At 36.6% G+C, this 12,489-nt stretch overlaps 1 protein-coding gene across 1 annotated transcript in view; it reads left to right on the top strand.

Annotated features, from left to right (window-relative positions):
* LOC124721171 (paired amphipathic helix protein Sin3b-like) overlaps positions 1-12,489 on the top strand; it is a 280,712-nt gene that overhangs the window by 155,827 nt on the left and 112,396 nt on the right. The window contains exons 10-12 of the mRNA XM_047246007.1: positions 7,296-7,613; positions 7,762-8,035; positions 8,160-8,374. Coding sequence (XP_047101963.1) covers positions 7,296-7,613; positions 7,762-8,035; positions 8,160-8,374 — 807 coding nt within the window. The remainder of the gene's footprint in view (positions 1-7,295; positions 7,614-7,761; positions 8,036-8,159; positions 8,375-12,489) is intronic.

A 12,489-nucleotide genomic window follows, 5' to 3' on the forward strand; every position in this document is an offset into this window, starting at 1 on the left:
GTGGAGTTTATAACAATGCAGCATCATAGGAAACTATATTGTGAGATCTTACTTTATATGAGGGGTGTTAAATGGCCACACAGATGTACACTTTCTGACGAACATTCTACCTGTTCTTCTAGAAGAGGTACTACTGGATAAGCAAGGATGTATGTGGTTCCAACATGATGGCTGCCCAGCTCACTCTTGTCATGTTGCAATGCAAATACTGAATGAATAGTTTCCTGACTATTGGGGAAGACAGAATGCTGCAGTACAATGGCTGACCAGGTCCCCTGCTTTGACTCCCCTTGATTTCTTTCTTTGGGGAGCTATGAAAGATGCAGTGTACCTTGAAGCCCAAACTGTGCCAGATGATAAGCGCTGTTGATTTGCAACTACTCGTAACTGCATATTATCCATTGTACTTTCATCTCTCTCTCTCTCTCTCTCTCTCTCTCTCTCTCTCTCTCTCTCTCTCTCTCTCTAATGGCAATTGTAAATGTGCTGTGCAGTAGATAGTGAATCAGTTTGAGCACATGCTTAACTAAAGGGTAAAATTACATTTTGTTAAGAAAAGTATTTACTTTATGGGCAACATGTCTTCAGTCTTTCTCAATGAAATGTTGAGTTTATTTAAACTGTATTCCATCTAATTACAGTTTTGAGTAGAACCTATAGACAAACTGTCTGACAGCTGGTGTTTTACCTTTAAGAAGCAGTCACGTGTCTCCAGGAAAAGACAGGCCAGGTATTATTATTTATTGTTATTTTATTTCAAATCTGACAAGGCAAGTGTGCATACTTGTCATCACCAATTTCGTCCAAAGTTATGGTATACGCTAGTCTTCGCCAAAACTGAAAGTGACAGAAGTGGGAGCTCCAAATGGCCAAATATTTGGAGAAAATAGCATTTTTGGCATAGGTTGGGTGAGGTAGAAGCCATTTAAGTTAGCGCAGTCTCCAGGCAGTGATTGGCAAAGTGGAGGTAGTACAGAATGGTAATCTGAAGTTCGTGGGATCAAGACCCTATGCAGAAACTTTTTTTTCCTTCATTTTTTACATTACTTACACTGCAAATAAATTTAGATAATGCTCAGTAAATTTTATTTGTTAATATTTTTATAAAAGGCATGAAAAGAGAAATTTGAAATTGCAAATAAATTTTGAGGAAGGGATTTTAAGACATACACAAGAACTTTTTATGTAAAATTAGATACTTTCATTATTTTACAGTTCATCCTAGGGTAATATTCGTCATAAAAATAGGGAAAGTAGTCACTTTCTTGTCATCTAGCACACATGATGATGCCGCAGTTTTACAATTTTGTGATTTTTTTTTTTTTTTTTAATTCTAATCAAAAAAATTTGGTTTACAGTCATAGAATGTTTTCTTTGTCGCACAGTGTGACAGTAAACCATGCATAATGCATCATTTCGTCAAAAGTTATGTCGATAGCTTGTGATGTATTTTGATGCAGTCTTTTCCAAATGCATGGCCATCTGGTGTTCCCACTTCTATCACTTTCATTTATGGCTGAGACCTGGATATGCCATAAATCTGGCCAAAATCGGTGATGACAAGTAGGCATGGTCCCATTTTAAGAAGGTTAATACAGTTGGCTTTTTTTTTAAATAGGGCTGTTTATTAATATGAAGTATGAACGACCAATGTTTCTGGTTCGTCTTCAACAAGGAAGTGACAATGGGGAAGATTTAAATGTAATACTGCTTGAAAAAATTGTAGTCGTAGCCACGAAAACCTGGGAAACGTACACACATTTGAAATAGTTTTCCTACACCCCATCTGATACACTAGAACCTAGTGTATGCTGTGATTCCATATACAAAAATTATAGTTGACCATGTATATATGCTGTATAGAAATTAAAGTTTTACCTTAGTAGTGTGGACGTATCTTAGAGCATATGACAGTATGCTGCATGAGAGTTCTGCTTGGTGGTGTTTACACTGCAGTACCGGCTCTGGCCAGATTGCTTTCCGATTTTGGTATATTTCTCAGATTCTTTTGCAAAAGGTTTCAGCATCAGTATTAACAAGTGTGATGTCGCTGCAGTTGTCTTTCCAAGAGCTATTGAATGTGGTTGTGAAAAGTATATGATTCAATTAAGTCAGTGCTAGGTCAGCACTAGTATGGTAAATGTCCAGTTTCGTGGAGAACCAACCATACTGATATGTAGGCTATTATTATGATGGGGTCACCACTCCTAAAGGCTTTAAAGCTACTGCCACTCTCATCTGAGGAAGAATGCATGTACCCCTCTGTCTCACATCTAGTGTAATAGCATGATCAAATGTGACTTCATTTTTCAAAATGTTTGTGCATCTTGAATCTGAGATAGTATGTTGCAACCAGTCTGTATTTACCTTGGTAGATATGAAAAACTGCATAAAAACCACATCCAGACTGGCCAGCACAGTGGTCCCTTCGTTAATTTGTGAGATGGATTCGATTCAGGATTGGCACAGCTCCCCATGTCCTGGGAGTTGTTGCCTTTATGCGTGTGGCTATCTGGACAGATGCCAGTTGCTTTCTCTTATGATATGATGTAGTATCTTCCATTTTAATGATTTTTATTCCTGTCTCCAATTATATTGCTTACTTCATAATCAGTTTCCATTTCCTATGCCTTTTTGTCACTATACCAATGTTAAACTTTACTTTTCTATGCTCCCTGTATTTATTATTGTTTTACTTGGTGCAAATTCTATAAAAAAGATGCTCTCATCTGAGACATGTTTTGCCCCTTCTCTAGTTTCTATTTGTTCTGTGTTCAACTTGCCTCACAGTATTTGCCCATATTTTGACTTAACACAATGGTTTCTACAACAAGGGTGTGGCTTATTTCTTTCCCCACTCTTGTTTAGCAGAACAAGTACTTCATCTTTAGTAACCTTGATGTTGATGGAACATTAAACTGGTAGGCTTCTTGCTTCTTAATATTTTTCTTGTGCATTTCAAAATCATGAAAGCCCTCAAGGTTCCTCTTGATTCTCTATCCTTGCTTGCAGCAACATATATTATAATTCTGTCCAGTGAATCATTAGTGGATGTTTGTTTGGGAAATATGTGAACACAAGAAGGGTTGGAAGGTTGTTGAGTGATACTGGAGGGGAATAGGATGGCCAGTGGGCTGTCATTAACACTGATTGATGACTGTTTAGGAGTGAGAGGAAATTTCAGTTGCACTAGAATTAGTGAAAGTGAATAAAAGATGCAGGTATGTAACAAGCATGTAAGACCAGTAAGTCACAGAGCAACGTATACTGCATCACAAGGTACTACAGACTACTCATACAGGCAGATTATCTGTGTCAGTTCTTACATACAATATATGTTTGTTCTACCAAAATTGAAACCCTTTCAGTTTTTGTAGATGCACTCAGATATTGTTGCTTTCACTATGGGTCTCCATTTGATTAGTCATTAGTGATGTTAATGACCGAGTGATCCCTGGGGTAGGTTGTATAGCTGGGCCATTTACATATGTAAGAATTGTGCGGCAGGAAAGATAATGTGAGGACAGTGTAGCATACGACAATAATCACTAATAGAGGGCTAGATTTTGTACTACTCTTTTAATACCTTAGTGCTCTGTGCTAACCTGTTATCATTACTACTAATTCAGCCATCGTCGTATTTTGTATAAATCTTTGTGACTCAAGACAACTTTGCAACAGTGCTTAAACGTAGCTCTTTGATAGAATGAACAAACTTCCTGGACTCATAAACAAACTGCTGAAATTTGTTTTGTGATCACTTGAGATTTTCAGAGCCATTTCTTGAGATATTGGCTGGTGGTGTCTATTTCAGGTTGTGGCATTCTCAAAGAACTATCCTCTTTTTCTCATAGTGGGTGTTGAAGTTGAATTTGCATGTGAAGGTTATGTGTACTTATGGTGTAATTGCCCGAGGACTTCTCTGTGCTCATTACTGGCATGTCTTCCCACTTGCTACCTGCAATTGTTGCTCTCCATGAGATAGTTGTCTATGATTCAATTGAAACCTCTTATAACAACATTGAAGGGACCAACAGTTTATGGTCTTTATACCTGATAGTCACACAAACCGGTCTATTATTTTGTTTTGTAATAAAAATTTGGTATCTGTAAATTTTAGACCACCATAGAGTTAAAACTTCAAAAGGTAACAGAAATTCAGTACACTTACTGTATTTACAATACAGTAATTGTGGAGAGGGACTGAAGATAAATTTTTCTTAGGTTTATGAAATACATACAGCAGTGATATGCAAGCAAAATGAAAAAAAAATCTGTAATAAGTTAAGAGATGAGTGGCAACAGAGTAAGTCATTCAGTAATGGCAAACACGGTCTTGGATAATGAGAGAAAGAAAAAGTTGAGCATATTTAAATCTTATTGTAATTGCTGTGTAGTATGTCTTGAATGACACAACTTCATTCCAGGTACCGTATTGCAAAAATTATTCAGCAGTACCCAAATGAAAAGACAGTATTCTGCACTTAAATCACATGAATACTTACACTTTTTATGAGGTTTCTCTTTAAAATGTGCTACAAATGTGAGGTTCTGCACCAAACACATTGAATATATCCAACACACATAACCACAAAACATCAGTAACAAATACACTATTATTCCACTTCTATACTTAGGTCTATAAGTAACACATATTGGAATTTAATTTTTGAGTTTTCTACAGTCACAGCAAAGACATGTTGTTTAGTTTTTTTTAACTACTTGTTTTAATTTTAAAATGCAATACAGTGACACATACTACAGTATACTGTCCTCCTTAAGGTAATCAGTTATCTTTGTTTGCTTTTTGCATTTACGAGTAAGATGTGCATACACATTTTTCATTTGATGATGCATTCATTTTAATGCCTTATTATTGTTATTTGTATTAAACTCTGTTTCTTTAAGTGGTGGCACAACAAACTGTTCTTCTTGTTAATTACTATGTTTGTCAATACTCAATACTTTGGATGTCAGTTAAACTTTCCTCTTCACTTGCTGAGGCATACATGATAAGATTGCTGTCTATCTGGATGAGATCCTCTATTTCACAAGTTGTAAAAATGAACATAATTCTTGCTCTAATTCCACCAGAGGTGTGTCATCCTCACCTTCATCATCAGCACCATCAGCTGTTGCTGTTAAAGAATCACCTTCACCAACGATTGGTGATAAAAAAATCTTTGAATTCTGCATGTTTAAACACTTGGCAATTGCCTTTCAGTGCCACTTTCCAACGCTTTTACCATTGCCTCAAGAACAGTGAAAACTGTTTTCTTTTTCTTTTTTGATTTTTTGTAACAATTTCCTGTACTGCGTTTTCAGAGATTTTATAAATTGCTAATTCATAGGTTGTGGAACTGAAGTGACGTTTGGAGATAAAAACACAAACTTTATGCACAGCACATTGTTGACTACTTGTCGAGCAAGGCAGTTGTTGACCAGAAGAATAATTTTCCATTTCTTTGATTTCAGCTGGGAGTCCCAGTTATGTAATCACTTTTCAAAAATGTCAGCTGTCATGCAATATTTTGCATTGTTTCCATACACTACTGATAGGGAGTGAATTTTTTCAAAACGTCTAGGTTTACTTAATTTTCCAAACCTCAAAAGTTTTTCTTTACATGCTCCTGTTTTATCCGCAGCAACCATAATTGTAATTCTTGTCTTATACATTTTTGCCCTTCGAAACACTCTTCATCTTTAAATTTCCATGTCTTATACATGGTAATGTTGTAAAACAAGCCATTTTCAACCGCACTGAATATATCATTTAGCTTGTAACCTTCACACAAAGTAGGTCACTTCTTAGATAACCACTTGTCTGTTACGCCATCAGGTACACTGGAAACTTCACAAATTTTCCCAGCGATAATATCATGGTGTATCCGAGATGAAAACACAATTGAAGTTTTGATTTCACAACAGACGCACAAATTTGTTGGCATTCGCTTCAAGACTAGGTCCATTGATTGGCACATTTTTTTATCTTTGCTGCTTGAACAACTTAAGCGGAGCCTCTTCAATACCTTTGTGCTCAGATGATCTCACATACTTGATTTTTAAAGAACTGTGTTCAAAAGTAGTCTGTCTGTCTTCTGTGTCCTTCCAGATTGCAGAAATCTTTGAGTGTGAGGCAGCCAATTCCTTTGCGATTGTAACTTGTGTTTCAGTATTTTCTAATTGTCATATTATGTCTGACTCTTCTTCAATACTAAATACTTTCCTCTGTTTTGTGGCATCTTTAAAGTGATTCTTGCCTTGACTGTTTAGCACACATACTGATTTGAAACCAACATTGTACAGAAAACAAGGGTTTGAAAATAACTGTTACATTATTGTTAGTAATCACCAAAAACATAACAAATGGAAAATGAACATTGGACATTACGGCTGATATATGTCTCCAAAAATGTAATAAAACTACATCATATTTTATCACAATAAGCAATGCTGTGCTAAGTGATTTTTAAATGTAGCATTTATATAGGTTTTAGACAGGACCATTAGATTATGCTGTTATAGTTAATACATTCTTAAAAGTGATGTCAGTATAAGCGGTATTGACTGTACGCTTATGGAACTTGCTCTTCCTTGTTGAAGTTGTTGTCATGTTTGTAGATCTAGATGGCTTCTCAGAACAAATTTATACAGTAATTCCTTTCCATGGGTTGAACTTGAGTTATACTGAATATTTTACAGTGGTACGCATCACTTTATATGCAGTAAGCGATGGCCTATTTTTCTTTTTGCACCAGCCAGCAATTTCATTTACGTTCCATGATCCTGGTGTTAACAGGTTGTCCTGTCATTGGTTTGCAGGGAGTTGGAATCAGGTGGGGTTTCCCTCACCTCAGATGAGCCTCGGGAGGCCCTTCATCTTCTCTGACCTACATACCTGCCCAACTCGTGTACATCTAGTTGTCCTTAAATTACTTCTAACTCCAGATGGACTACTTCTTGACTGAGTGTCTGATGACCTCACTGTTTAGTGCTTTAGCCTCCAACCACCCAACCAAGTTTGTGATTTGATTCACATATACACATTGCCACTCAGTTGTCATATATTGTCTCCCCCCCCCCCCATCTCTCTCTCTCTCTCTCTCTCTCTCTCTCTCTCTCTCTCTCTCTCTCTCTCTCTCTCCTGTTCAGATTACATCAATACAGATGAGTGTTCACATTCATAAATATGGACTTCACAGTCATGTGGCATTGTATACGGGCATATTGATTTGTCTTGCTGCTAAAAACTTCATATTTTAAGAATATCAGCTAATACTAATTATTGCCAACAGGGAGCACGACTGAGCAGCGGTGAGCATTCAACTGTCCTTAAGAGGTCTTCAGGACCAAAGCCAGGCTACAGCAGCAACTCTTGCAGTGGCAGAGATTCCTCACTTTCAGCACTGGATCAACGAGCAGGAATGGGAAGCAGTAAATTTGGCCACAGCAGTGGGCAAATAAAACGCACTTCATCACTGTCAAGCTCAGTATCAGGGTCCGGGGTTTCCGGAACACAATCAAAAAAACATAAATTGGCAACACTGAGGGATATAACTATTACTGAAGCAGGAAAATATTCAACATTAAGTGATTTCGCATTTTTTGATAAGGTTAGTTGTGAATATATTATACTAAATTGCCTTTTGCTCTACCATTAAATGCCATAGTACTTTAAAAATTTGTATTTATTATTGGAAAGGTTTCTTAAATGATGATCATACTCTGTTTAAAATTAGTCACTTGCATTTTTTTTGGTAGGTGAGAAAAGCTTTGAAAAACACAGAGGCATACGAAAATTTCTTGCGTTGCCTTACACTATTCAACAATGAAATTGTGTCCAGTTCAGAGTTAATTCAACTCGTCACACCATTTCTGGGAAAGTTCCCAGAACTGTTCAAATGGTTTAAGCGGTTTATGGGCCGTAGTGGAAATTTGTACCAGTTGCCTAGTTCATCACATAATAATGCATCAGAAAATTCACACAGCAATGGACATCACCCAGACAGAATGATTGAGTCATTGGAAGAGATAGGTAAGATATTATGATGCTTGCATTTTATTTTAATTATTTTTGTACAGTTTATCACTTGTAATCAGAGTTTGTCATAGTACTGATAACTTCAGGCTGTGGAATACATTACAGTATCTTCTTTCAGATTATACAACATGCAAAAGACTTGGTGCTAGTTATTGCGCTCTGCCAAAGAATTATAGGCAACCAAAATGCTCTGGAAGGACACCTCTGTGCAAAGAAGTTCTGAATGACACTTGGGTCTCTTTTCCCTCGTGGTCAGAAGATTCAACTTTTGTTACATCAAGGAAGACACAATATGAGGAGTTCATTTACAGATGTGAAGATGAGAGATTTGAGGTGTGTATACTTTGTCACTTTTATTTTATTTTTAATCATTTGTGTTGAGTTGATTATCTTGGATATATAAGTGATACAGTTTTCAGTACAGATCTGTTAAGTTATTTAAATTTTCAAGGTTCTCGCTTTAGTATGCTCATGTTTCATTCAGGAACAATTAAGCTTTTGAACAATGGGTAACATATTGTTTGATAAAACCTATGCTAACTTAATTGTACACTAATGTTGCTGAATGCAAAGTTTCTGTTGTTCCCTGAACTTAAATTTTTGTAAAACACTTAGTACAGAATAGGCAAATCTTCAAAGTAAATGGTAGTACCTTCATTGAGAAATGACTGTTATTAGTATCTTCATTTTTCTTACTCTTACGTTGAGACTGTGATATCAACGTTATGGTTGGATTAATGACATCTCAACACTACATGTGTTGGCCACTCTATTTCTTACGACGTAATTTTCATAATCAGAATTGTGGCTAAATAAAAAGCTGGACAAGTACAAGTAGGACTCCTACTCTGAGGGTTCTGTACAAACATCATTATTTGTGTAGACAGTTCTTTGTAGTTTTTCATAAGTGAGTTTGCGAGAATGAAAATATTTGCATAAATGGCCGTATCTTTTGATTGCATTGACTTAGAAGCTTAAATATGTTACACCACCAATGGATCTTATACCTTAGTATTTAACATAAATTTCAATGCGAGACCTCTTCCCTTTCCTGAGAAACAGGGGCCTTAACAGATGGACAGACAGTCAACAAATGCTAAAAAAAATTTTTTTTTTATGTGGTATAATTGCAGAGTAACAATTTTCAGATTTTTTCCTTTACTTGTACAGCAAAACATTGCTTCTTGCCAAATTTCAGGATTCTAGGTCAATGGGACACACTCAATAGGTATTAATGAGTAAGTTTTCGTGTATCAGAATATGTGACATAAAATGGCCGTATTTTTTAATTGCACTGACATAGAAGATTAAATTCTTTACATAACAAGACACCTTAGACTTTGGTGTTTGCCATGAATTCCAACTTGATATCTTTTTGTGTCCGTTAGAAAAAGGGGTCTCAACAGATGAACAATAAAGTGATCCTATAAGGGTTCTGTTTCTACTGATTGAGTACAGAAAACATAGTGGAAATTACATTATCGCGGAAGCACAGCATCTAAAGGAAAATATGCTAATTTGTTTGAATCTCCAGTCTGCACATATGCTTTGCTGTAAACTTGTGGAGTTGGAGGTGCACAGCTTGAGAGTACATCATGTGAATTAGATTCACAATGACAGCTTCAGAAATACAGTACAAGGACAAATAGGAATAGAAGTTGTCAAGGGTTTTATATATTTATAATGTTAGCAAAGAAGTCAAACCCTCAGCAATGATTGTTGTCACTAGTAGCTGATATGACTCATGTAATCATCCCATGAAGAGGGTGTTGGAGTAAACCAATCTAGTAGCCATGGCTGTATGTGACATTCATTTTCATTTGTGTCAAAGGTACCAAGCAAGATTATACAGTGGTGGAGATGTTGTACATCTATTAACCCTTGAGCGGGTTCACCGATGTATAAAGGGCGTAAACCACTAATAACATTGTTTTGTAGTGTTCAATTGTGGTCTTATAGTTGCAAGCCCAAACCTGTTCCTTCATTATTGCTTCAGTTAGCACAGTGCTACATTGTGCTCTCATACATCCAAGTGAGCAGCAGTAATATAAAATAAACAGTAAGCTAGGTGAGAAGAAATTTATGATGCATGCAAGAAAATGACACAGATTCCAAGCTAGCAGTACAATCCCACAGTGAGGCAGTTGACTGGGAGGTAATTAGCAATCAGATAAGTGGTTGGCTGGGATCTGATGCAACTGCACTGTTTAATGCCTTGAGTGCGACTCTAATGTGGGGTAAAACTTGTACGTGACAAAAGAGTGATGTAATGAAAGATTATTTTGTTATTGTTTAATTAAACAGTGATTTAGCTCATATAATGTAAGTTTATTTTACCTTTGTTTTATTTAACTAAGATTAAGCTGTAATTTTGTCCATATATGCTTACCTTGGTAACATATAGACAGGTATTCTTTACCTGTGTACAAAGTACACTGCATGCCCACTTGTGTTATAAAAAATGGCGCACCCACTCGAGGTTAATTTGGTGTGATGTTAAAATCCTTGTCCAATTGTCCTGCCTTAGGTTCTTGCTAGCTACTGTAAATTTATTCAGCCTAAAGCCAGGATGGCTTCTTCAAAACAACTTTTGCTGAAATTCCTGCCCCATACTTAACCAGCATAAGCTTTTGTTCTGTCTAATCATCCATGGAATGTTAAACACCAATGTTGCTTTTTTATCAAGAGTGAAATATCCAGAAACTGGCTTGGGGTTAAATTATTTGCCACACACTGTAAACTGCTTGCAGATTATATATACATAGATGTGAATTTCAGGGAAAGTGCTTTAGGAATGGTGCAATAGACGTTGCAAACATAGGATGACAAATAGCTGTAAAGCTCTCGTTTTTTCCATACAGAATGGTATGTGAAAGGAGATGCTGTGACCTTAGTTTAAAAAAAATGCCGTGGTCAAGCCAGAAGTTGGTATTAACACAACAGTACTTCAACAGGAATGATCCTATCAAAGGAGTTGCGTTTTTTCCTTCTTTTTCTGTTCAGAAATTTGTAACCCAGTCACATATGATAGACATGCATTGCTTGAAGTGCAAGTCACTTCGACTGCCAGGAAAAATGGAAGACTTAAAAGTATTTCAATCATGGGCCTTTGGGTGTCTAGTGTGATGTGTGTATAAACAACCATCAAACTTGCAGGAATTATGAGAAAACTATTGTAAACAGGATATGGACAGGAAAAGAACTACTGGGAGAGATTCACATGCATATCAGACAAAACTGCACAGCAGAGAATAAAAGCATAATTCATTCAGCACTAACATTTATTGAGTGTGAGTTACGAAATGTGTTGCAGTTTAGTCCTCAGTATAATTTGTATTTGCATACCCTGTCAATCCAAAAAATTTTGAGACTGTAATTAATAAAGAAATAGAAAATGTTAAGATTGTGGTTTTAATACTCTGTGTGTTCTACACAGTCTCCCCTCACTTGTCTACAACACACAGAACATTCAAACGACCATGTGACACTGTCAGAAAAGCCATCACATTGGCTCGAATGTTGGTTATGTCATCAAAACATTGACCCTTCATATGAATTTGTGCATTTCATTGTTCTGCAATAGTTGATAATACCAAGTCTCATCACCTATAACTTTTTTTCCCAGAAAAGTATTGTCTACATCTTGCATTTCAGTCAAATCATGGCAGACATCTGTGCATCATTGTTCTTGTTTGGAAGGCAAGAAATGCAGGAAAAAGTTTGCACACACTTTTTCTCTTGTTCAAAATATTCTGGAGAAAGTTATGAACATTCAACTTGAGAGATGCTGCTCCACTGTGATTTGTGACTTGGGAACACTGATACACTGAGGCCACATGGCCACTGCTTAACACTGCCCGCTCACAACAGGTTGGTTGAATACACGTCTGTTGTTTACAGTTGCTAGTTCAAACTGTGACTGTAGTTGTTATGCTGACATCACTTATACTTCAAGAATAAAAGCAGTCTCAGAATGTTCTGGACAGACATGGCATAAGATGGGAATATGAAGAGCTATTAGATGGTTTGTCATGGATGCCTTCTCCTAATTGTTATCTCATGAATTATTGTAATGACTTAACACATATATTTAACCTCCAATACTATCTTGAACCACAGCATTACTACCACCGCACACCACAAGACTAAATGTCACCTGGTGGCATTGTGGGCATGTGATACAGTAAGAAAAATACTCAAAGGAGGAGGAGGGAGGGGGGGGGGGGGTCAGTTACCTGAATGGTACGGAAATTGGGGGACAGGATATACCTGTACAGACAAACAAATGATTAATTACATTTAAAAAAGAAACTGGACTATTTATTCAAGAGAAAGAGCTTCACTAATTGAGCAAGTCGATAATTATTTGGTCCACCTCTGGTCCTTGTGAAGGCAGTTATTTGAATAAAATCTTCCCAGTTTTCTAGCTGTCAATTCAAATAAAATTC

This window comes from Schistocerca piceifrons, chromosome X (assembly GCF_021461385.2).
Source record: "Schistocerca piceifrons isolate TAMUIC-IGC-003096 chromosome X, iqSchPice1.1, whole genome shotgun sequence".
Taxonomy (NCBI): domain Eukaryota; kingdom Metazoa; phylum Arthropoda; class Insecta; order Orthoptera; family Acrididae; genus Schistocerca; species Schistocerca piceifrons.